At 47.7% G+C, this 20556-nt stretch overlaps 10 protein-coding genes across 10 annotated transcripts; 5 read left to right on the top strand and 5 right to left on the bottom strand.

Moving 5' to 3' along the window:
* Positions 1-309: 309 nt before the first annotated feature.
* Positions 310-2205, top strand: E1B28_011587 (uncharacterized protein). Its single transcript, XM_043156645.1, has 6 exons — positions 310-553; positions 618-685; positions 736-776; positions 835-894; positions 960-1055; positions 1121-2205. Exons 1-6 carry the CDS (start codon positions 422-424, stop codon positions 1762-1764), a joined length of 1041 nt encoding a protein of 346 aa, XP_043006432.1. The 5' UTR covers positions 310-421; the 3' UTR covers positions 1765-2205.
* A 468-nt stretch (positions 2206-2673) lies between these two features.
* Positions 2674-5388, bottom strand: E1B28_011586 (uncharacterized protein). The gene is made up of 8 exons (XM_043156644.1): positions 5082-5388; positions 4918-5030; positions 4419-4859; positions 3953-4369; positions 3866-3897; positions 3531-3796; positions 3142-3467; positions 2674-3077 (listed from the first exon to the last, which is right to left on the bottom strand). Exons 3-8 carry the CDS (start codon positions 4637-4639, stop codon positions 2747-2749), a joined length of 1593 nt encoding a protein of 530 aa, XP_043006431.1. The 5' UTR covers positions 4640-4859; positions 4918-5030; positions 5082-5388; the 3' UTR covers positions 2674-2746.
* E1B28_011585 (uncharacterized protein) lies at positions 5389-6460 on the top strand. The gene is made up of 4 exons (XM_043156643.1): positions 5389-5590; positions 5662-5736; positions 5805-5988; positions 6049-6460. Exons 1-4 carry the CDS (start codon positions 5469-5471, stop codon positions 6127-6129), a joined length of 462 nt encoding a protein of 153 aa, XP_043006430.1. The 5' UTR covers positions 5389-5468; the 3' UTR covers positions 6130-6460.
* Positions 6461-6566: 106 nt separating this feature from the next.
* Positions 6567-8097, bottom strand: E1B28_011584 (uncharacterized protein; the record flags this gene model as incomplete). Its single annotated transcript, XM_043156642.1, has 5 exons — positions 6567-6717; positions 6774-6790; positions 6860-6894; positions 6955-7276; positions 7327-8097. 5 exons carry the CDS (start codon positions 8095-8097, stop codon positions 6567-6569), a joined length of 1296 nt encoding a protein of 431 aa, XP_043006429.1.
* Positions 8098-8104: 7 nt separating this feature from the next.
* E1B28_011583 (uncharacterized protein) lies at positions 8105-9946 on the bottom strand. The gene has a single exon (XM_043156641.1). The coding sequence runs from the start codon at positions 9836-9838 to the stop codon at positions 8246-8248; it is 1593 nt and encodes a 530-aa protein (XP_043006428.1). The 5' UTR covers positions 9839-9946; the 3' UTR covers positions 8105-8245.
* A 232-nt stretch (positions 9947-10178) lies between these two features.
* E1B28_011582 (uncharacterized protein) lies at positions 10179-12052 on the top strand (the record flags this gene model as incomplete). Its single annotated transcript, XM_043156640.1, has 3 exons — positions 10179-10201; positions 10261-10600; positions 10652-12052. 3 exons carry the CDS (start codon positions 10179-10181, stop codon positions 12050-12052), a joined length of 1764 nt encoding a protein of 587 aa, XP_043006427.1.
* A 597-nt stretch (positions 12053-12649) lies between these two features.
* On the top strand, positions 12650-15034 carry E1B28_011581 (uncharacterized protein; the record flags this gene model as incomplete). Its single annotated transcript, XM_043156639.1, has 14 exons — positions 12650-12976; positions 13037-13096; positions 13157-13176; positions 13232-13263; positions 13312-13363; positions 13418-13445; positions 13511-13642; positions 13705-13802; positions 13869-13992; positions 14046-14201; positions 14267-14612; positions 14674-14790; positions 14840-14917; positions 14970-15034. The coding sequence occupies 14 exons, from the start codon at positions 12650-12652 to the stop codon at positions 15032-15034; spliced, it is 1635 nt and encodes a 544-aa protein (XP_043006426.1).
* A 581-nt stretch (positions 15035-15615) lies between these two features.
* Positions 15616-16308, top strand: E1B28_011580 (uncharacterized protein). Its single transcript, XM_043156638.1, has 3 exons — positions 15616-15762; positions 15837-15980; positions 16040-16308. Exons 1-3 carry the CDS (start codon positions 15654-15656, stop codon positions 16189-16191), a joined length of 405 nt encoding a protein of 134 aa, XP_043006425.1. The 5' UTR covers positions 15616-15653; the 3' UTR covers positions 16192-16308.
* A 337-nt stretch (positions 16309-16645) lies between these two features.
* Positions 16646-17433, bottom strand: E1B28_011579 (uncharacterized protein; the record flags this gene model as incomplete). Its single annotated transcript, XM_043156637.1, has 2 exons — positions 16646-17300; positions 17357-17433. 2 exons carry the CDS (start codon positions 17431-17433, stop codon positions 16646-16648), a joined length of 732 nt encoding a protein of 243 aa, XP_043006424.1.
* Positions 17434-18267: 834 nt separating this feature from the next.
* On the bottom strand, positions 18268-20085 carry E1B28_011578 (uncharacterized protein; the record flags this gene model as incomplete). Its single annotated transcript, XM_043156636.1, has 11 exons — positions 18268-18439; positions 18500-18555; positions 18617-18774; positions 18824-18920; positions 18981-19115; positions 19175-19205; positions 19261-19421; positions 19503-19580; positions 19636-19856; positions 19912-19952; positions 20009-20085. The coding sequence occupies 11 exons, from the start codon at positions 20083-20085 to the stop codon at positions 18268-18270; spliced, it is 1227 nt and encodes a 408-aa protein (XP_043006423.1).
* Between the last annotated feature and the right edge of the window lie 471 nt (positions 20086-20556).

Here is a 20556-nt window from a genome sequence, read left to right as displayed (position 1 = left end):
GACTAAAAACCTCCAGACTATCTCTTTGACGTCAAGCAGGGCACGAAGGCTTTCCCCGATGACGTGAGTAAAAATTTTCAGCTTAAAGAAGACGTCTAATTGCTTGTTCGCTGGGATTGCTTGGGTAGTTCCGTATGATTTCTGGTGTGTCAATCGCCGCCTTCCTCTTTTCGTTACATGTCTAACAAATCCTCACTTTCCAAGGCGACCCATTGCTACGGACGTACGATCCCACAAGCTACGCACAACAAGCCATCACCTTCTTATGTCTCGACTTCAACGGCGTTACGACTCGACACAACGAACTTCCGAAGAAAACTTGTCCTAGTGGTGTCCGCGCGCAAGTGGTGAGTTCTTGATGTTCATGTACGCTGGACAGACTTGCATCATTTTTCTTTCCTTCTCCATGTAGAATTTCCCAATGTGCTGGGACGGAAAAAACGTCGACTCTCCAGACCACAAATCTCATGTCGCGTTCCCATCGGGCGGTCCTGATACTGGTGGTTGTAGCGACCCCAAGTTTCCGGTTACGTTGCCTAGGGTGTTTATGGAGGTGGATTTCCACTTTCGACCTTTTTTCTATTACTTCGTTTGACATTTATGTTTTTGTCGTCCAGATGTACTGGGGCACTGCCGACTTTAAGGACCATGTGCAAGATGCTATGAATCCCGAGCAGCCTTTTGTGTAAGCCTTTTGAGTCACTCTGGGGATTCGAACTTATATCTACCGATTAGCTTCGCCAATGGAGATCCGACTGGATATGGTTACCATGGAGGTAAGGGGACTCGATACCCCGCTCGTGAACGTGAAATAATTTGTATTCCTTTGGGCAGACTATATTAACGGATGGAAACCAGACGTGTTACAGAGAGTCGTGGATGAATGTGATTGTGGTAAGTCGCTCTTTCTTTTCTTTATTTGTTAATAGAGATATTTACAAAGTACGTCCCGACTTCAGACCCTAACGGAAGCCTCGACTGCTGTGCTGCCAAGGGAATCTTCACACTCGATAAAGATTCCAAGTGTCGGATTACGAAAGCGATTGATGAAGCCAGTGAGTACTAAGCTGCTCATTCGTGTTTACATTCAACTTTGACTGAAACTCCGAAAACTTGACAGCGCAAGGAACCTTGCCCAAACTCCCAGGAAACAACCCTATTCAGGCAGAAGGAACGAGGGCAACATCGTTCCCGGATACGACAAATCCAAACTTGCTATCGCCCATTTATGTCTATAGGGGTGATACTCCGGATAAAGTTGGAACGCCTTCTGGATCTGCTGCTAGTGGTGGTGGTACTGGCGTTTCTTCAGGTTCAGGTTCGGAATCAGGACAGAGCGGCTCGAGCGGCAGTGATCAGACTCCTCCACCCACGGGAGGTGAACAAAACGGCAACAGTGACCAACCACCTACCTCTGGCACTGGTTCTGCTTCCTCCGACGGCGGTCAGTCACTTCCCACTACTTTGACATCGTCAGCCGCATCTCCTCCGCCTACCTCTGGTTCCAATAACGACAACACAGGTAGTGGTTCCAATGGTAACAACCAGTCTAACCAATCCGGCCAATCACTTCCAGTATCACCTCCCACTGGTTCCGGTAGTTCTGGCTCGAGTTCAGGAGGCACATCCAACTCGAGTTCACAGCAAGGCAGCACTGGTGGATCGGGTTCGAAAACATGCAAGAGCGGTGTTAAGAAGCGGTCTTCCAAGGCAAAACGTCATGGGAATTCCGTTCGTAGAAGGTTCCACGCTAGTGACTTTTGAGTCGCGCGTGCTCCTCCAGTCTATTTCTAAGATATCCTTTCTTTTCCGACCGTTTCTTTCTGGTGTTGAGGTTCGACGACCTGCGTGATCCATATGCTCGCACTTGCATCTGGATTTGATATCAACGTTTTTTGTGCTCTCGTTATTTCCTTTTCAGACTTCCGTTCATTCAGATCTCACATTCACTCGCTCTCACTCTCATTTATCTATCTTGCTCTTACACGCGTTTTAGCAGCGAGATCTGCTAAACCCTACCACCACTACATATATTTAGGTTCCGGCCACCAAATTTATTTTCCCTTTTCGCCCTATATATTCGCTAGTCGCATACCCACTTTCTTTCTTCTTGACTGAAGCGTTATGCACATGACGGGTCTCAGGCTATGATGAAGCCAGTGTACGTAGTTGATCGTATACTTGTGTATTCAATGATACATCGAGTTTTCTGTTAAATTGTTTTGAAAGAGAGGAACAAAGTTTTTGTTTTTCGTCAATTTGGGCTTCAAATTATGGAATTTAAAATCTGCCAGATCGGAATCCCTTACCTATAGTAACTACACGCCATTATTTTCCGCCGTCTCCCTGGCTCCTCGATGTCAGCCACACGCCGGATGACTCTGACCGAACCTAATACCTCAAAATGAACTTGAACGCGGCATAGTCGTTACATTCTTTGGGAAATTTTTACTTTGATTGGCAAAGTGATGCATTTGCGAAGAGCACTGCAAGCAATACACACCAGCAACCCCAGAAGTATACCATAAACCTACGAAGAACTGTACCCGGGGCGCAACGCAGGTGGTGGTTAGGAATGGTCGGTGACCCGTCGTTCTTTTTAGTAGGGAAGAGGAGGCGGTATCTATGCGGCGTTCGCAGTTTAAAGTCCAGAAATGATACACAACAGGATAGGTAGAGATCATTATTGACTTGTTGGAAATGATAGTACAGCTGATACAAATTTACGTCCTCCGGATTTAGGCTTTTATAACCCACTATAAGCCAAGTCCAGTTCTGTCTTGAACATATCCTCAACGGCTTTCCTACGAATATTACCCTTAGTTTCCGTCCTCGGTAGGGCATTCGGCGGGACAACCATGATCAGGTTGACTGACACTATTCGTTCGTGGGCCATCTGCTGAGAGTTGAACGACTCGATCTGCTTGAGAACGAGACGTTTGAGATCAGCTTCTAAAACATCTAGCATTTGAGGGCTGGGTTCGACAAAGAGCGCAGGGGACGGCCGTCCGTATCCTACAACAACACATTCGGATATCAAATCGCCACACGTGAGCCTCACATGGTGCTCGATAGCTCTACGAGATTCCGATGTTTCTTTAGCATTAGAGATACAATTTCAAGGTCGCCTTTGGTACTTACTTTGTATCGCATCTCAGAGCGGACTCGGTCTTGATCCAGTCATCATCCCTTCCGCGGTAGAGATAACCTGTCTCAACCTTTTCCCATACATCACCGGTATGGAAATGACCATCATCCGCACGACGAAATTCAGGTCCTGGACAGTCCATCGAGTCCGATCGAACAACTAGCTCAAGTAGCTGTGGTTGACCCCTCGCCTCTGGCGAGATCGGGTCGAATTGGTACGACATGCCAGGAAGATCAATGAGCTGGAATACTCCTGTGGGATCGTTTCGGGTCCCTCTGGTCACGAGGTTAGCGCTGGTCTCGGTCGATCCAAACAGTTCCTGGCATCAAAGGGTGAACGATGTTTAGCATGTGAGAAAAGAGAAAAGAGAAAGAAAATCCACCACTAGGTTGATATTGTTCTGAACCACATAGGCCGCTTCTGACTTGGGAAAGATAGCACCCATAATAAGGATGCATCCTAACTCCGAAAGTAGAGCCAAAAGGTCTGGGTCAGACCTTGCTCTCTGTAATAATTTGACGAAGAAGGGGGAAAAGAGGTAGAGTCTGGTTAGGGAGGCTCTTTTGAGTTGGTCAATAATCTCATCAAGGTCGCCTGGTTTTCGCGATTGAACAGTACATCTTCCATGAAGGATCTGATTGACTGATGCTGAAGTTATGGTGTCAAGATCAGGCTTCTAGCAGCTTTGCTGAGGTGAGGTAGGTAGAATATACTCACTCACATACTGAGCTGAGTGGCAGATATTACCCCTAAAGAAAAAAGCTTTGAACCAATCAACACTTGCGGGTGAAGAGTGGAACTAACATCCAGTTGACAATAGCTGGGCCTGGCGGTATGGAAGCGTCCGCCTTCTGGACCATGCCGCTTACCCAACGGCGAGTAGCCCGAACTAGCTTCGGTCTGCCTGATGTCGACCCACTTGTGTGGGCGATGATACTCAGGTCATTGGGATTTGTCGGCCTCTGTAACGGAGGCAGTTTCAGTGATGATCCAACATCTCCAAAGTCCAGAGATGTCACTGCGTCATATACCGGGATATCCTGGATGCTCGTCAAGATCTCTTTGAATTCGGTAGCACGAACGAGTGCCCTGGTATCTGACTCTTTCAGTAGATCTTTAACTACCTCGATGGCAGGTAGTCGGCTGAAGCTGTGGGGAACATATCCGGCCCTTTGAATGCTGTACACATGGACTGCATCGAGATATTCGTATCCTCCCAGACTAATAATCATCAACCAAACATGAATTCAAAACTACTGGCGCAACTGACCAAATCGCTATCACCGATCCCTGAGGTATTCCATCTCTCAGCAGAACTCTCAACCATTCTGCAGCGAGCCGTAGCACATCCGACGCAAACTCGGAATACGTAATTGACTTCCAGTCCGCTATTTGATCTGTTTCGGGATCGATTATGGGCACTTTGAAGGCGAGAGCATTTGGCTTTTCGGAGGCAGTGTTTGCGAGCAGACATAGAGGCGTTGTGAGCATATGGAGGGAATGCGACGACCAAAATAGCGTTGGATAAGCACGAGATCGTCCTCAAGTCCTTTGTCCGTGAGAAGGAAGCTGGCCGAGATGATTCTCTAGCGATCCGTATTGATCAAGGGAACCAGACGTATTGCTGGGTATGGACAAAATCATTGAGCTGCTAGAGATAATAATAGGCACTGATATTCGTTCCAAATTCAGAAATCCATGTAGAGCATCTCTGCAAAAATGAGGTTTACAGAGGTGATCAAGAACACAGGGAGTCACTAATCACTGACAGTAAAAGGTTGCGTTGCCCTTACTTTGCCCCACTACTTCGCGACAACAATCAGATTTGCCTCATTAAGGCCTAGCATGGTTGAACGTGGAACGGGCGACTGTTGATTCAATGCTAGTGTTGTGCGTAAATTTGACGGTATGTTGAAGACCACCGTCCGCTCGCCTGCCACTTTATCTGAAAAGTTCCTCCTGCAAATCTTGACTATATTATGCACCAGTAAAACTCTCCGTTTTCGACTGGTGGTCCTGGAATTATTACTGGTGGGTAAAGGAAGAGATGGATGGCTGGCGTTGTCGCTTCCCACGGAGCGCGTTCTGAGATCTGAGTCGAGCAGGAAGGCTCGAAGGAGTCTCGCACTGTTCATTTTCTCCTGAACTCGGTCATCATGCGAGCGCCTTACCAGATTTTATGCGAGATTCGTGGTACTGGTACAGAGTCCCTGGGTATTTACGTACGCAGCTTCCGGTCCTATCCCTATCTTTGCGATCGCCTTTTCTCTTTCTCACCCTCCCACCACTTTGTTTTAACTTGTACCCTATTTACGAATTAATGCTCTCTTTTCTTAATATCTTTTGTTGTTGCTCCGGAGGATCCTCGAAGAACCCACAACAAGATGAAGTCGACGAAACGACTCGGTTGATCCCAGAAATTGTGGCCGAACAACCACCATCGTGAGCATTGACTCCCTTTTCGAAATGTTGTTTTCTCTCTGTTAATGCGTACAATTTGGTTTGAATCCAAGGAGCCCAGCTTTGGTGTATGTTGATCATGAAAGACTTCGAGAGAGACTAGGGACTATCGTGCGGGCTAAAGAAGGGTGAGTGTTTTTCCCCTCAACTACTTAGCGCGTCTCATTTGGAAGAATTGCTTTCTTTTTTGTCACAGAAAAATGGTCAACGTGATTCAAAAATCGCACCTGAGAAGTAGAACCCATTTCGATACTCTGGGTCCTGCTGCTGGCCGCACTGCATCAACTCTACCACCGCAAAAAACACCTCCCATGGGACTTGGGGAACATAATAGTTTCGTTCAGGCTGTCGGACTGGATGTAGATCATGGTCTACCGAGGGTATGTTCCCTTCCAAGTTTGAACGTTTGGGCCCTCTTCATTAAGAATAAATATCTTCAGGGCAAATCTCCGACACCGTCTGCGAAGGCTATATTCGTTTCCCAGGAGGACGTTCAGCTATCTTTGAGCTGGGAGGAGTGAAAGGTTCTTCTGATGTGCAAGAGTTATAATATCAGGTTCCGGCGACCAACTTTGGCTTCGTCCAAAATCCGGTCGGGACCTTGACTTCGCATTACGCGGCTGCTACAGAACAACACAGCTTTGGGTGGTTTCTAGGAAAGCGGATGGAAGGATATTTGAGTGGATTATATCGGGGTCATTAGTTGATCCGTCGTAGGCGTTGACGTTGAATAACCGGGTTTTCGAGTTTGGACGATGCGTAGCGTATATTCTTCACCATTAATCACCCTATGTATATAATGATAGTGTTCATCTATTTGATCAATTTTATCACGAGAGTCCATACAGGAGACACCCAAAGGAAAGGAATGTTGTGCAGCACCCAGTAGAAAAATGTACGATAGCAAGGATATGAACCGCGAGGAAGAAAAGGCTGCCTAGTAGATACAAGTAAGAAATCAGAATCCGGACGGCCCATCACCAATCATGTCTTGGCCGTTGGACACCAGTTTCTGCTTTGCGCTATCAAGGACTTTAGCTCGTCCCTCCAAGATGACTTTGTGTTCATTAATCTGAGTATCGAAAGATGCCAATAGCTTGAGTTTTGACCTGGATGAGGCATGTAAAAGATGATGGGATAGTAGTCGAAGTTGATAAATGCCTACTCCATGTGCTTCTTCACCTATATGCGCGAAGAAAGAAGAGACTGAGTCAAAGAGCCCATAGATGGGAGGTTCTAAGAGGAGCATACATAATCCAGTACTTTTGAGTACTTGGCCATAATTTCTGGCATGCGGACAGGTAAATCAACAACTGCGACACCGCGGCCAAGATTTTCAACAGTACCTTCTGCACCTTTCACCCATTCTTCTATCGTGCACTCCTGCCATTTGCTCGACAGCTGCTGATAGCGAGCCATATGGTCATCAATATACACGTTAGTCTGACAGCCCAAAAGCGTATCGAGAGTGTTGTTCGTCCCGGCAGTAGAAGCATGATTCTTGCTATTGTTATCTTCCAAAAAATCATTCGAATGTCCGCGACCCTCTCCGCTTTGTTGGTGATAAAAGCCAGTCGGATCTTTAGGACTTGCGTTATATTCAGATCCAAGGTGAGCAACTGGGCTAGAAAAGGGTTGGGGAGAGAACGACTGCCGCATATATTCGATCTGGAAAGAAGATTAGGACAAGAAGTGTATATGTAGAAAGATAAATGTACGTCTGGGGGACGATCAAGCTGATGACCCTGAGGCTTGTGTCTCTTCGGTACCTGCGCTCTTTTGGTAGTTATAGCAGCAGCCGTCCCTATATAGACTAGATCTGGATCTTGCTCCTCGTCTTCATTAGGCCTTGTACGTTTGTTCCGATTTCTGGGTATGAGACCTGAGAGAGTATAGTTCTCTTCGACAGGAACGCGCTGAGGTGGGGCTCCTTTGGACATTGACAAATTCAACTTGAAATTCTCGGCATCTGATGATGGTTGATTCGAAGAAGAGAGAGGTGCAGACGTATTGAATGAAGCACCAGGCGAATCTGGGTGAAGAGAAAAAGCTGGAGGCATAGACTGAATGGCGAGACGAGGAACGGGCGTAACAAGATTCGAAGAAGCGACCACGGTGGTATCACGTCTGACAAGGGAGTGAACAATGTTTTGTTTGTCCATGGAGGGACGAGAACGAGCGGTGTGTCCTTGCCTAGTAGAATCCAACGAAGAGTTTGGTAGAGCTGCGATTTTTTTCATGAATCCATTCAGGTTGAGAGGTTTTTGAATAGTAGCTTTGGGATCTGGAACACTCCCAGAAGGTCCTTTGTGGATCGATTGAGCTTTTGAGGACGCATCTGAATGGTGCAAAGGGCTGTTCGTCTCGGGAACAAAGTGAGCGCTGAGTGCTTGCTGGGACACGGGATCTACATTCTGCTCGCTATTCTTATTAGTGACTCTAGATGCTGGCCTCGAACCGTTGGGAATGAAGGGCGTCCGGGCACTCATGATGATGGTACGAAGGAAGGTCTAGAAAGGTCGCGCGTTTGTCACCTCATCGCCCAGTTGGTATATACAACGAGTTACAGGAAGAGCCGGGCGAATGATATGCAATACATTACAAAACGCAGTCTCAAAATCATAAAGATTGTCTTTATCATGCGATCGGTATTATCAAACGAATTGAAGAAAAAACGGGGGTCACGATTGAACCACCCAGAGCAAATATACGATTCGTTATCCCATCGATTAATGGCATCAACGGAACATCAACTCTTGGGATGACATGGTGAGGAACCTCGCTCTCTGAAGCATTGATGAATCCCTGCCTCGCCGAGACATCTTTGAGTACCGAAAATCCATGCCTTTTCGCGAGAGGAGAGGACCTCGACGACAACAAATCGATCATAAGACCATAGTCTATCCGTGATGGGTGCGTGACGAAGTCAATGAACTGCAAATGAGGGAGGGGTGGGTATTGAGTATTTGCAGAAGTCTTCGGGAAGGTAAGGCGACGGAGAACACGGTTCGTGATCAGACCCGGAAGATCAGGTCTGGGATTCTCCTTGACACTCAGATGAGTGAGTAAAGGAGTGTGTTGGAAAATCGAGAGTAGGTCAGCGTCACTCAGCTCGATGTTCACGAGACTGAGATACCGTAACGGGCAGGCAGATCTCTGCAGGAACGCAACGAATTCACTTTGTGGCCAAACTTCCATATCGTACGGCTCAGTGGGAGCAGCAACCGTCAACGTGGTCAGCGATGGGGTAATGAGATTCCTAAAGAGGGGACAGAAGAGCTCTGTCGTGAATGTCAATGTGGTCAACGAGGATAAACGGACAGGTTGGTCAAAATGCACGGCGCCGTGTAGCCAGTGCGTGAAATTGCGAGTGGAAATGGTCACTTTCTCTACGTTGGGGCAATTGTGAAGAACGTGCAAGGCGTCGCTGACAGAAAGGCGTCTGACAGTGACCGAAGTCAACCGCGAACAGGGAAGAGTTTCCAGTTCGATTGTGTGGACAGAGACATTATCCAAAGTCAACCTTTTCAGCGCCAACGCATTTTTGAAGATGGAAGTGACCCTGGAGGATGTGATCGTTGAAAGTTCGAGTGATTTCAATAACGGAAGGATGAGTGGCGACTCGATAGAACTCAGGCGGTCAGCACCGTACAAGAGAAAGCGCTTCCACCTCCAAGAATGTTCCAAAAGGGTCTTGAGAACAAGACAATCATTCGGCTCCCTGTAATCAAGTTCGACAGTCAAGGGCAGATCCTTGGACCGGTGAAGATAAGTGCTGAGTAACTGAATATTCCCCGGAAAGGGCGAAAGAGTGACGTGGAATGAGGCCCATAACAAGGGTGTATCGAGAGCTAATTGCCTCCAAAACGAACAGGTCTGTGCGATTATCATCGGTGGTGCTATAACCGGCCGTCGCAGCCAACTCGGAGCCTGGCAATGCAGCGAGAATATCTCCGTTAAAATCTCTGGTGGGAGTTTACGAATCGGAGAGAGAAGGGTACGGTACTCATCAATATACCGTTGAAGATACGCCCTCTCCCTCTCCAGCTTTTTCATTATGGATCTCAGCCTATCGATTTCACCGGTGTATCTTCCATGTTCGCTCTCAGCTTCCTCTATCCATTCCGATAACAATGAAGCTTCCGTTGAGCTGGGAGCATAATTGAACGAATGTTTTCCGACGTGAAAGGCCAGCAGATCTTTCGATGGGGAGAAAATGTAAACTCGCATTCCTCACATAAAATGGTTGGAGACGCTGTTTCTGGAACGCTGTCGCGCTGTAAACTCTGCTGTTAGACGGCAAGAGCGTTCGCGAGAAACAGCGGACTTGCCATGAAGAGGTTTTGAAGAGCACAGACTTTAGACCTCTTGCCTCGTGGCAAGATGCCGGACCGCTTCCGGCCGTACAACCGTTTTTTGGCAACAGGAGGACTCGACGCCCGCTCAAACTCGACGCTCATCGCGCGACAACAAATGATCATCATTACCCTTAGAGGATAGCCTCAACCTCTTCCTTTCGACCTTCAAGCCATATCTCTTGGGTATCATTTCTGAGGAACGGTGCTGAGGAATGAGCCCTACCCACAAAACAAAGTGCGTACCTCAACAACAAGGAATTTTCATGCCCTGACGGTCAGAGATACTTTACATAGTCATAGTCTTACTTTGAAACGTAGACGAGGGCGAAGGAACTTGAAGGACGTTGCTGAAGATGTGCAGCATCCCAGTAACGACATGGACGGGATCGAAAGAGCATTACCAAACTCAAATACCCTCTCACAACGACCCTCGTCCAGCGGAGCTGCATATTTAGGATGCGCCCCTGGATCTCATAATCAACGTTTGGCATCAGAAGAACCGTTCTCTCATGCAGCATGCGCTCCAGAGTTTTCGCGAAGTATGACGGAGAGTGGAATGACGGCTAGCGCCTCGTCGTCGTCGTTGTTGGGAGACCAACCCGTGTTCCCGGAATGGTGGAATGACTTACTAGAGGTGAGGGTTTCTTGTTTGTTATGACTACATTTCTGACCCTGTTCTTTTCAGAATTCCTCGCAAGAAATACCCCATCCTCCTCGACCTTCTAGCCCCCTCCCAGTACTTCATACCCCCCAATCTCCAGATAATGTGGCGGTCCATCGACTACCCAATGAACTCCTCGCCCTAATCTTTGAGCAGGGCTCCAGTCTCGCATCGAGAACAAGGCTCCAACCGAAGTATCCACTGATGCCCGTCCGACCAGTGAACACGATATCTTTCATGTTAACTGTTTTACACGTGTGTCACCGATGGAGAGAGGTCGCAATGCACACTCCTTCCCTTTGGACATCCTTGTTAGTTTCTCATCCGATGGACGTCGAAGCACCAGATCCTAATAGTAACAAGCTTGTGGATTGGGTTGAGAACGCCCTCAAAAGGTCACAGAACCTTCCTCTCGATATAACAATTGATTGCACCCACATCTCCCCCACGTCCGCCATCAAACAACTTATACCCGAAAGTCATCGATGGCGGAGTTTGTCCATTGTGGTGCCTGGTCCACAGTCGCTTCCCCTTATACTGTCTACGTTAAGAGAAGTCGACGCTCCGACCCTGGAAGGTCTGGAGATTACCGCCAACAAAGTCGATCGTCTTCCGGTCACCGAACAATGCCCTCCATTCTTCATCTCATGCCCCAAGCTTGCACATGTACGACTCAATCGCGTACGTCTTCTTTGGGATGCCAACCCTCTCCATCACCTCACTTCCTTAGAGCTGCGGTTCGTAATCTGGCCTGATTTTCTTGACCTGCGGCAAGTTTTCCTCCGATCGCCTACTTTGGAGCACCTCGTGCTTCATTTTGACAACTATGCTTTCGCACGTCTGGACAGAGAAGGACGGGCACCAATACCAATACCCTGCCTACGCTCACTAGAGCTAAGGTTCTTCTACGACGATTCCCCTAACATCGTGTCACTCATCCAGCTATTCACTGTCCCCACGCTCGAATGCCTCACTCTCAAAAACTTGAGCTGCGCCGATTGGTGTCGAGTGCTTCCCTATTTCCGCTCATACGCCGCTTCATATCCCGCCCTACGTTCACTTACAGTTTGTAATATCAGAGGGCTTGTCTGCGTCGACTCCAGCACCGTGCGTGCTTTCCCACATCTCACTCATCTATCATTGATCGGCGTATACTCGAATGCGTTCAGCCAGCTGTTGTTGAACGAGAGGACGGAAGATGGCTATAATGTGTTAGTATGGCCGAAGCTGCGCTCCTTGTGGGTTCAAAACGATATGGATACAAAAATGGAGCTATTGAAAAAGGCTATAGACTCACGGATGTCTCTCGGAAGACCTATCACGCGGTTGGTTCTTGACCAACATTTGTTTGAAGGTCATCCGGAAGTCATTCAATGCCTTAGACAGTCGGTGAAAGTGGAGAACGCTTCGTACATACATGACTAAGCTTCCTGCAGAACCGATGCAGCCACCTCCCGACTGGTTCCATTCCCTTCTCGCACCGTTCTCGGTACCCTGTTGTTATCTATCTATCGTCTTTTTCTACATTTCTCGTTGTCCCAGTTCTCCTGCACCCATCTTACGCTCCGATGATAATGACCATTCGTATGTACTTACTTCTTCTACTTTCCTCTAGTTCTCTTGTTTGTGTGGAGATTGTGTGTGGTCTATATAATCTCTTTCTTATCTCTGCTAATTGTTAATTTCGCTAGACTGTAGAATTATTTCCTTTCACAGACTTCCAAGGAACTTGAGTGATCATGCATAATGATCCCACGAATCTTTTCTCCTGACACTACACTTGCGATACATGTTCCCCTGACCTCGTTGCTTACCCCCTGGACGTTCGAGAAGAATTTGCCAGCTAATGAAACAGGACAGTTCGGTGCACCTGATCGACCTGATTGCGAAAATTTCTACACGTTGAGGGCCGGTGGTTGTTCCAGGGTTTCGACTTCTTCCCATCGGCATTGAAAAGACCCACCCAGCTCTACTTGTGCATGATAAGGGTCATCTTCCCCACACTTTGTCTGGACAAGCACCATGATCTTTGTGAATTTCTGTGCTTTGCTCGAATTGCTACTAGTAGTTTTCTCCACAGCTTTCGCTGCCAATCCGTTGGATGTTCATCTCACGACTGGAACCTTTCGAGGGGTTACACGGAACGACACGGAACAATGGCTCGGCATTCCATATGCAGTCCCACCTGTTGGAGCACGTCGTTTCAAGGCTCCTGTACCGCTCGAAGCATTAGACTCTGCAAGTGAATCTACAATAGTGAAGGATGCTTCGGAGTTCGGGAATGCTTGTCCTCAGATTCCGTCCGAATCCTTGGGGGCACAGGTTGCCGAAGATTGCTTGTATCTAAATGTAAGTTCATTTATGCAACCTCATCCAAACCTTGGCATGTTCAACCTGTTCTGTACTTAGGTGTGGCGGCCTCTAAACACTTCAAATAATGCAAAGCTTCCCGTTCTTGTTTGGTTCCATGTAACTTTGGTGTCCGACTGATCCTGTTCTTTCGCTTACCTTGTATGTATCTCTCAATAGGGTGGAGCGTACACCAATGGGCATGTACCTACTGTCCGGGGTACGATTGGAATATACTAACAATTGATTTTCTAGCGCTGGATCTCAACCTAGCCTTGTACCAACCCGTGAGTGATGTCGCAACTTCTTTGAAACGGTTCTCAAGTATTTGCCAGGTATCATCCTTCGAAGTGCAGCGGTGAAGAAGGCTATTCTTTTCGTCTCGGTGTGAGCTTTGTCTTTGTCTTGATTTTCCCGCCTCTCCTCACATTGAATGGTTAGGAATTACCGCCTCAATACGTTCGGTTTCGTGAGCTGTTTATGCATTCTTCCTGACAACCTACTCCCCACTCAGAACTTGCCTCTCCGGTTTAGCTTGCAAGCTCTGTGATCCCGAAAGAAGACCTCAATGCCGGATTGCTCGATCAGATGGAAGCTCTCAGGTTCCTCCAACGGAATATTGCTGCATTCGGTGGAGATCCCTCTAAAGTCACTATATGGGGACAAGTATGGATCTTTTCCCCTTCGCTTCCTCTCACACACTGAAATTAACCACCTTCAATCCTAAGTCGGCAGGTGCGGGATCCGTGGAATCGATGTTCCTGTTCTCAAAACCGGGAGAGCGTTTATTCCGAGCTGGTATAGCAGACTCGTCGACTGGGCCATTGTAAGCAGGCACCAACACAATTTTGGCTTGCCGTTAACGGGACTGACGATTGGCACTGCTATCTAGTAAAAGTTCCCCTCCTCCCGCAACTTATGATAAACCAGGAAAGCCATTCACTCGCCTTCTCGCAGCTACCGGCTGTGATGCAGGCGCTGATGCTGTACAATGCCTCCGAGATGTTCCTTTCGAGGTGTGTGGCATGTATCGACAAGCAGGGAAAAATAATCTCAACCTTCATGAAAGAAACTTCTGAATGTCAGCAACGAAATGATAAGTAACACGCTTAATAATCAATTGTGGCAACCCACGATTTCTCCTGGAACACTCTTTTCTGCTCAAGCTTCCGAAAAGATCAAAAGAGGAGAATTTTTACATCTTCCCTATCTTGCCGGCACAAACGTAGGTTTGATAGGTTGACATAGCACAAGGAGACGCGGCAATGAACTGATCAAGTCCACCTGTAGGTAAATGAGGGGGCCGGATTTAGCGTCAGTCTACGTAACAAAGGTCTCGCCGGTCAAGCACAGGACGCTGCCTTTGACGATTTTATTAGTCGCCTCTTGATCGACAACAGTACCGTGACTAAGGATGTTCTGCAAGAAACTCACCGACTATGGGCGGAGAATGACAGAACTCTCGGCGCTCCGTTCAACACCGGTGATTCCTTATTCGACCGTGCTGAATCATGGTACACGGACGAGATGTATCTTGCTTCTCGAAGGCTATTCTTTGAGCATGCCGCTCCTAGGCAAGATGTTTTCGCATATTACTTCCGAGAGTTCATTCCTGGGAATGATCCGACCTTGGGTGGTGAGTCAAAGCCTTCTGATACTAGTCCCCTCACATATCGGTGATACTTTTCTTTAACAAGTCGCGCATGCTTCTGAGCTCCAACTGTTTTATGGTCCGGTCCCGGAGGTCGAAGTCGATTTTGCGAATACAATGACCGACTTCTACCTTAATTTTATCCACGATTTGAATCCTGGGCGTAAGTTTCTTTTGAACTATCTCTACCGGTGCCTGAACTGCTCTCTAAGCCCAATGGCCCAAATACAATCTGGGAACTCGACCAGTTTTACAACTCCTTCGTGGAAATATAACTGTCATACCTGACGGTAGGCCACACAGACTACTCAGTATAGTTTAAGGCTCACTTTGGATTACTAGATTGGGATACGGATAAGACGAGTTTCCTAAACTCCGAGCGCGTACTGAAAGAGTATCAGAAATAAGTTTGTAACGCGTACTTACCTCTTCAGTCCTGGAACTAAAGATTATTCACCGAAATTTTGCCGACTGTCTATTGTCAGGGAGGAACCCGTGCACAATCAATTTAAGAATGGTGTTGCTGCAATGCACTAATGGGAGGCGGGAGTATCTGGCCTTGATTTTTGGAAGGTTGAGTCTCATCGTTTAACGTTTAGCCCCCGCTTAGACAGAGCCGTGGTAGCTCTAATTCATTCAAAGATTGAAAGCTCGCAATCCCGGAAAGCTCAGGCCTTTTTTTTTACGAATCCACCCCCGCTTTCGCCGTTTCGGTGGTAGATGAGTTTGCGATACTCCCGAGAGCGTTCAAGTATGAAACAGCCTTGCAGAGCATTACCCGCCTAGCGCTAGCGTCCCGGGAGGGTTCACACCTACACGTACCCAAGCGGGCTAGTACTAGTAAGAGTTGAAGGGACGCATCAAACCACCAGCGTTAGCGGATACCTGTGGCTCGGGGTCCTTGCAGCTTCGCCGTCGTCGAATTGAAGGCCTGTCCGTTTCTCTCGGTTATATGTTTTTGTTCCAGTGGAGTTGGAGGAGGATTGGTCACAGTTTCAGGCTGGGTATAAAACCGTATCCAAATGAATGTTTTTTCTCCAACAAAGTCGTTCTATCTTCATCATGTTCTCTAACAAGTACACCCTCGCTTTCCTCGCTATTGGCGCTGCATCTGTCAATGCCTTCACTGGAACAGGTAAGCCTTCGAAGACGCTCCTCACCAGTGATCATTCAACTGACTGCTGACTTGTCTCTCTCCCCACCTCATAGCTTACTTGGCCGTAGCTCCTCGCCCCCCGACGATCGCATGCCCTCTAGTCTGCCCTCCGTCCGATATCCAGCCAGGCGTAGGTGTCGCCCCCGACAAGATCACGGAAGGTAGGGCGCACTGCTGTGATACTGTCGCAATTGCCTGTAAGTTCATGGATTATCCGAGTCCATTATCACAAATTAACGAAATTTTTCAAAAACAGACGGAGGCCATAATATTCAAGCGAGGATTACCGGCGTCTGCCCTTCTTGCCATGGTTCTGATAATATCACCTTGAGCACTGAAGTATTCCAGCAAATCGCGGACCCAGCCCTTGGACAAATTTATCCAGTTGTGTGGAATGTTTTGGGATAAATAGGATCTTGAAGAGTCTGAGTTGAGATATTCGAAATTTTCCGGTTGACTCATGGTGGATCTTACCGTACTTAGTAGCTAATAGTATTAGTATGCGGTAATTTTGGATCTGAACTTATGTGTAATGTGGCGTGAGAACATTGGAAGGGAAGACGAAAGAATCCTCCCTGTCGAATTCAGCCGTTATGGGTGTGTATGACAATCCATTCCAGTACCCTGAAGGTAATCGATAATTGAAACCTGCAGCAGCTAAGTCAAACTGTTCAAAGTGAATACCCATGTACTTGCGTGGACGTGTGCAAACCTTGAAAGCAATAGCTATAAGGAAGCTCGAATATGCTACCTTTCCGGAATTTCGTGGGTGTCGATTCGTAGGTGGGGTCAATGCAGTGTGGCGGATTTGCTATCTTATCTTATTATGCTATCTTATCTTATCTGACACTGACCATCCCACTCATTCATATTCCTTCAAGCTCTCTAACAATCTCCCCCATCGGCCACCTTGGAAAGTTCCGCTAAGGTTCTTCCACTCAGGGGAATCTGCACCATACAAGACCCTAGCGAACATGATCCAACTCGCGATCACAAAATCAGCGTAAACCGGCTTCTTTCCTCCAATGAACTGATCGCCTTCGTTATACCACCCGGCAACGACCTCGAGATCAGCTTCCACCCTCTTCCATTGGTCAACAGGGTCCTTCGGAGACATCTCAGCTGGCGTAACGCCGAGCCTCTCCTTCCTCGTACGTATAAAAAATTCCATGCTGGCTTCGTTCAGGATATTTGGAACCTTAGGCAATAACAACGGGAAGAAATTCGCCAATTTCGCCTTGAATGCAGCATCATGTGCCCTATGCAGCCCTGTTGTACCAGCAGGGATCAAAGTGGGTTTGTCGGGATACTGCTTCTCGAGGTATTCGGCGATGGGGAGAGAGTCGGAGATGACGACGCCTGTGGCGAGGTCTCGAATGACCGGGAATGTGTACAGAGGTGACCCGTCAGGGTTTTTAGCGGTAGCTGTGGCACCAATCTTCTCGCAAACACCCTTGATATCAGGGAACTGAACGGAAATACGTTTGTAGGGAAGACCTTTGTAATGAAGCAGGTACCTGCAAGACGCGATCAAAAGGATGTCGCGATCAGTAGTGACTAATAGAAAACTAACCTGGTCTTGTATGTATTGGGAGAAAAAGTTCCATCGGTTTTGGAGGCGATATCATAGAACTCGATGATGTTCGACATCTTGTAGAGAAACTGACGATAGTGGGAAGACGAGAAGGATGATGGGACTTATAAAGCCAGAGAAACTGAATAGTAGGCACCACCACTCATGACACTGAGCGCTGAGTACTGAACCGAATGTTTATTCCACCTGACTAACACTTCCCAGTAATTCCTCAGCTGAGTGAGCTTGCTGAGAAATATCTTGGTAATTTTTGCCACACCTTCCGCCACTGTACATACCAGCAGCCTGGGGAGACGGAAGGCTATTAGCCAGCTAGTCGATTACATTCTCCCACTCTCCATATGTCTCCAATGTAGTCTTTGGCATTTGACAAAGGTGTGAATTTCGCCATAAACACATATCGGAAGGCAGCTCGTAAAGAATAAGGGTAGCGGTTCCGCGACGTTGTCGGTATTTACTGTATCTTGCGTCCCCAGTCGATTGTTGAGGACGCGAGTCCCTGTTACAACCGCTGAAGCTTGAAGCTTGAAGGTCCCAATAATCCTAGGATATAAATAGAGCGACGCAAAGAAGTCGGGTTACTCAGGTAGCCGGTGTCCAAAGTCGATGGGTGTAAGGCGTGTAAGCCCGTGAGCGAAGGGAAGAGAAATCAATACAGATAAGCAGCGCTAGCGAGGAGCTCTTGGAGCCTGGAAATTAGTTTCCTGATTCGGTTGCAACCTCGGAACGTAGAATACGAAGTAACGAATGATATCAAGCTCTACTGCAAGCCCATGCACAACACCTAAATTAATGAATGACAACAGCGAAATAACGCTAAGTACCCAACACAGAAGGTTGTAGATGATAATGTTCCTTGAAATGTATGTATGAAATCAGGGCGAAGTAATCTAAGCCCTCTTGACTTTTTCAAAGCCGGAATCCCTCCGTTTCCTAGCAGGGCTGCCAACGGCAACAGTGGGGAGAGCTTGGCAGTTAGAAGAGGGAGCAGCGGGATGACCGGTAGGGGTAGGCTCAACACCCTGGTACCAAGTTGAAGTACCATAAACACCCATGGGCTCACTGTCATTGAACAAGTCAACGTCGCGTTTCGACGAGGAGAGAGAAAGAAACCGGACGTACGTCATGTCACCGTCACAGTTCTCAAAGGTGCCAGCATTGTAGTTACCAGGGATGTTCTACAAAACGGCGCCCAATCAGTTATGAGGCCTTCAATGAAGTGAAGAAATTGGATCTAACCCAACTGCAGCCCATGAGGTCGTAGATGTGTTGACAACGCGTAGCAGAGTCAGCACCAACACATGCACGGAAACAGAACTCGTTGTAGGAGATGAAGGAGGTCCATTCGTGGTATTGCTGAGCTTGGCCAAAGGTGTTACCAAAGACGAGTCCACCGACTATGTAAATCATCAGCTGAAGGTTGTTTCCTGATCGTACTGGACGTACCTGGGTTACCATTGCCATCCGCACCGTGAGGATCGAGCTCTCCTCCTTCATCACCATTGGGGACGTTAATTTTAGTAAAGTCACCAACACCAGTGACCTGAAGGCGAACGCGGAGAAGTCAAATCGTCATCCGCTAGTCAGAAAAGAAAGCCAATACCTGGATATATTCCGGTGTCTTCACGAAGTGAACACCCTTGAGAGTTCCGTCGGGAATAAGGCGAGTTCCGCGGCCTGAGGCAGTGCAATATGCCACAACGACACGCTCAGAGTCACCAATACTGGCCACGCTAGGCTGAAGGAAATATCTATCAACATCGAAAACAATGGAGAGAAAAAAGGTAAACTGCTTACAGGAGCCCAGACACAGAAATCACTGGCAGAGCTGAAAAAAGAAGAGGCTAAGTTTGCGTGAGAAAGAGGATACGACTTTGACATACTTGAGCCAGGCGGTTTGGCAGAGTGAATCCTGACTGTTTCCAGTGCCACAGTTGTTGTAACCACTTTGACCGTCCTGACTAGTCTGGGGAAGGTTGTTTGCTGAGTAACCGACGTTCCAGAACTGGTTGGTGTTACCGCCATCGCAAGACCAGAGTTGAGGCTAAAAGAAAATATCCGAAATAAATAAAGAAGTCACGTTCATGAGTTTTTTTTTGATATCAAAATCAAACTTGAGATTTACCCTGTTTCCGTCGGCGACACTTCCGTCGGTCAAATCCACACATCTTCCATGATCAGTCCAAGCAAGGTGGCGATCGCCCTAGATAGTTTCGTTAGATTGACGTCCTGGAAAAAAGTTCATTTCCAACACGTACAGAATAGTACCATTGTTGGTTGGCGTTATGGTTGTCTGAGCACGTCCAAATCTGCAACTTGGTACCGTCTGCATTGGCACCATCAACCACATCCAAACATTTGTTGCCGAAGACTTTGACACTTCCATCATTGAAGACCCATCGCTGTGCATCGGCACCGGTGCAGGATTGGATGGTAACTGGGGCACCGTCGGAGTTGGAGTTGGCGGTCAAACACTTGCCTGCAGAACAAAACGTTGAGAACATCAACATCGCCCTCGAGCAAACACAGCTCACCGTTGTTGCGTCGAGGCTGAATCATCAGGTCACCGCGATAGCTGCAGGGCATATGAGTGAAGGGGTTCAAAGGAGGGAGGAGGGACGCGCAACTTACGAGGGAGTTTGAGCATTGGCGAGTTTCAGGCTCGCAGCGAGCAATACAATGCTCAGCGAAATATTTTTGAAGGACATACTTTTTACTAAAGGAATGTGGGGAGTTGGAAGGAGAGGTATGGTGGAAGATGGCCAGACGTGAAAAGAAGGTAAAGACCCTCGAAGCTTCTACGTTTATGACCGGAACTTATATGATTTTTTGAAATACGGGAACGGCCTTGTTCGCCGCACCCTGTGCCCGGGTCCATCAAGGGTGTACAGTTATAGTTTCAGGGTGGCGATTCGACAGGATGCTTGCTTGGAATCTACTTGTGGCAGATTCAGGTCTATCCAGGCGCACATAGAAGAAGGAAGATTCACCGACAAATCTGGCCCGAAGATGCGTGCGGTTCTAAACGCTACGGGATTCACGGGGTGCGTGTAACTACCTGAAACATGTGTTCTCTAGTTATTTGCGGGGATGGAAGGGGTTAGAACCTCCGGATTAGTGCAACGACTTGCAATTTGAATGGGTGGTAAAAATGGAATCTACGTAGGGTTGCGCAAGAA

The sequence above is a fragment of the Marasmius oreades genome, chromosome 7 (genome assembly GCF_018924745.1).
Source record: "Marasmius oreades isolate 03SP1 chromosome 7, whole genome shotgun sequence".
NCBI classification, from domain to species: domain Eukaryota; kingdom Fungi; phylum Basidiomycota; class Agaricomycetes; order Agaricales; family Marasmiaceae; genus Marasmius; species Marasmius oreades.
Note: the sequence above shows the minus strand (reverse complement) of the source record. Positions and strands in the feature narration are given on the sequence as shown.